We start from the raw sequence: 3,268 nt of genomic DNA on the forward strand, positions 1-3,268 counted from the left end.
GGTTAGGGTTTACGTGTTCTTCATGTTCTTGGTAATTTCTGGAGTTAGTTAGGATTTTGATCCTTGAGAGAAGAGAGAGAATGAGGGAAACGTGTTTATTGAGTTGGCACTTTGTGATTGATCCTCTGTACTGTTGTATTGATGACACAGCCTTATATAGGCTGACATGTGGACCTCTGAGCCAATACGCAGCTGCCACGTGACCTTGGACTAAAACTGGACTGAATTCTGGACTTGTGGCTTTAAGGGACTAATCTGCAATTCTGGAAACTTAAAAAAGGACCAATCTGCAAATTTAAAAAAAGCTACAAAAATAAACTTGGACAAGACATGGACTGTTTTGCAATTCTAATAAAAGGACTTAAAATAATTTTGAAACAAAAAAGGACTTAGATGCAATTATTAGAAATTTGGGGACTCAAAAGAAAAATAAAGAAATAATATTGAACTAAAAATGGTAATTTGACTAAACGTAAAGTGAAACGATTAAAATTTGACAAAACGGACTAAAATGAACCAATGGCCTAAATGAGGTACTTTAAAGTAACCTCTCTCTGCCGAAATTTCGTGTGAAATGACCAAAATGCCCCTGGGGCTAAAACGACTGAAAATGACTCAGATGCGATTTCAAAAAATGGATTTTTAACAGAGAATCGAAACAAAAGTTTATTTAAACCAACTTGAAAGACTCAGAGGCAATTTTTAAGATTTGAACAGAGTTTTGACACTTGAAAAGACTAAAATGCCCCTAGGGGCAAATCTGACCCAAAATGACTTCAAATGCAACTTTTTTGAGATGGATTTTGACATAGAATAAAACAGAGACTTATTCAAACTCCTTGAAAGGACTTAAACAAATTTCCAAATATTGAAAGAAATTTTGACATAGGAAATGACCAAAACACCCCTGCATGTGAATTTTGCAAATAACATTGCAGAGAAAGATGTAATTGATCAGAGCCAGTTCAAATGGCTTGTAATGCAAGAAAAGAAGAATTGATCAAATATTTTTAGGTCCAAAATTAGGGTATAACACGATTGATTTATCATTTTAAGTATTTGTACATATTCCGTAAATAGTTTTCTTTACTTAATAGTTGTTACTACTAACCCCTCTTTGATAAACAAAGAAAAGTTTCTTGTTAGTTGTTTCCGTTTCAGGATCATCACCTAGACATAATCATGGCTGATCATGGTTATAACAACTTCTACACTCCACCCGAGTATGAACCATATCAACAACATCAGCAATATCCATTTGAAGATGAACGAATGAACAATGTGGAAAACACTTTGAATATCTTCATGCAACAATCCATGATAAACATGCAAAATACCAACCAAAGATTGAGGAATTTATCAATCCAGTTGGAGATGATTCAAGCTCAAATCATGGATAACCAAGCAAACATTCAATCCACTCACGGAGAGATTGTTGAAGAAGGAGTTGTTCAAACTGAAGAAGGTACAACATTAGAAGAATGTGGTGCACCACACAAAGAAGAACTTCCTCACCAAAGGTCATTTTCTGAAGAGGACAAAACTGTTGATAATGGAGAAGTGATGAAGGTGACAGAGAAACAAGAACGGTTACTTAGCAAGGAAGAATCATATGAACAAAAGGGGAAGAAAGTGAGCAAGGTAGAAATCGATCAGGTCATTGATGAAATTTGTGCCTTGTTCAAATCAAAGATAGGGAGGATATGGACTCCACATCATCTGTACTTAAAGTTCATGGAATTCCTCCCAAAGCGAAGGAATACAAAGGATGATGTGTTATCCGTCTCATTTTGGCCACCCTAACGAAAAAGGCGTCGAGCTAACGACGCCACAGGTCATTTTGATGAAGTAGTTTTGCATCAAAAACAAGATAAGTATTTGTATCGTCTCCACAGGGATTAGTGCGACATCACGGATAATTCAACATCAAATATCATTCTAAGTAAAAAGGGTGATTGTTTGTTTGAATTTACAACTATGTTAACTAAATGCAAAAAGTAAAAGATGAGATTAATAAGGATTGAAACTTGTTAGGAGTAGCGTTCCTTAACCAAGCATCACACGTAGCCTGATGATCCATACGAATTCTAGCTTTATAACCAATATTATCACAATCAATTCTAAACTATCCTTCGTGTCCAAAGTGATATAATTAACTCTAAGGTATCGTTTAAACATTCGTGTCCAAATCCCTTAAACGATAACAAAGTCGATCGAATAACCTAATCGACCGTGTCCAGCCTGATTAAATATCCGAAAGCATTTAACTCTTGATTATGGTGATTATCACAAGATTAACAAAGATGTCAAGTAAGTTAACCTAAGATATATTGCTATTCTAGCTCTAGATTCAAGAGTTTGTGTCCAAAGCATCTTGAATCTCATTGAAAGCATTAACACAAGAATAACAACAATATTGAATATAAATTGCTAGAACCATATTTTGCAAAATCAAAAGGATTACATGTTTAGCAAGATCAAGTACCTCTCATCCCAACAAAGAGTATTTAGCTACACATCATCATGGAAGCCATGCAAGGATGAATTGAAAAGGAAGGATTCACTACACCTAGTGATGTCTCAACAAAGGAATGAGGATCCAACTTCCAAGATCATTCTCACTCTATTTGCTCTTGCCCTATTTCTCTCCAGAATGCATAAAATATCTATATAACAGTGTATATCTAAATTGTTTTTCCAAAGAGAGGTAAAAATGCTATTTAAAGGGCCTGTGTTTTTGTACCTACGCCAATAGCGCAATTCACGCTAATAGCGTGGTATGTCGGCCTATAATCTGGCCAATGAGCTTATGCCACGTTGGCCTTGCCCTGCTTCTAAGCTCCAGCTACGCTAATGGCGTGTCCCTCTGGAGCTTTTACGCTATTAGCGTAACCCACGCTTGTTTTATCTTGGTTTTCGGGTGTCAAACATTGATTACGTTTGAACCTTTTAAACCGGTGATATCTTATTTTTTCTTGGGAAGGGAAAAAAGTAAGCAAAACCCTTGAGAATCGAGGTCCGGGAGTTGTTTTCGCTACGGGAAGGTGTTAGGCACCCATAACGACTATAGTATCCTATAGGAACCGTCTTTAATTTCTACGCACGCGCTTTATTTTTAAATGCTATTTGAAAGGATATTTACACCTAAAGTTATTCTAAATGAAGAATTGGAGGGAGAAGAATGTTTTTGGATTTTTATTTTAGTTGAATTGAAGGAATTTTGATTCCTTGCCTACGTACCCGATTAAGGGATCAAATCCACCGTAGT

At 36.0% G+C, this 3,268-nt stretch overlaps 1 protein-coding gene across 1 annotated transcript; it reads left to right on the plus strand.

Annotated features, from left to right (window-relative positions):
- The first annotated feature begins 1,182 nt into the window (after positions 1 to 1,182).
- LOC146927221 (uncharacterized) lies at positions 1,183 to 1,805 on the plus strand. Its single transcript, XM_085708133.1, has one exon. The coding sequence runs from the start codon at positions 1,183 to 1,185 to the stop codon at positions 1,801 to 1,803; it is 621 nt and encodes a 206-aa protein (XP_085564259.1). The 3' UTR covers positions 1,804 to 1,805.
- Positions 1,806 to 3,268: the final 1,463 nt, after the last annotated feature.

Source organism: Medicago sativa, chromosome 4 (assembly GCF_051527215.1).
Source record: "Medicago sativa cultivar Bolivia chromosome 4, Bolivia_mono, whole genome shotgun sequence".
Taxonomy (NCBI): domain Eukaryota; kingdom Viridiplantae; phylum Streptophyta; class Magnoliopsida; order Fabales; family Fabaceae; genus Medicago; species Medicago sativa.

Excerpts from the sequence above, each read along its gene's own strand:
- LOC146927221 (XM_085708133.1), top strand. The coding sequence starts at position 1,183 with ATGGCTGATCATGGTTATAACAACTTCTACACTCCACCCGAGTATGAA.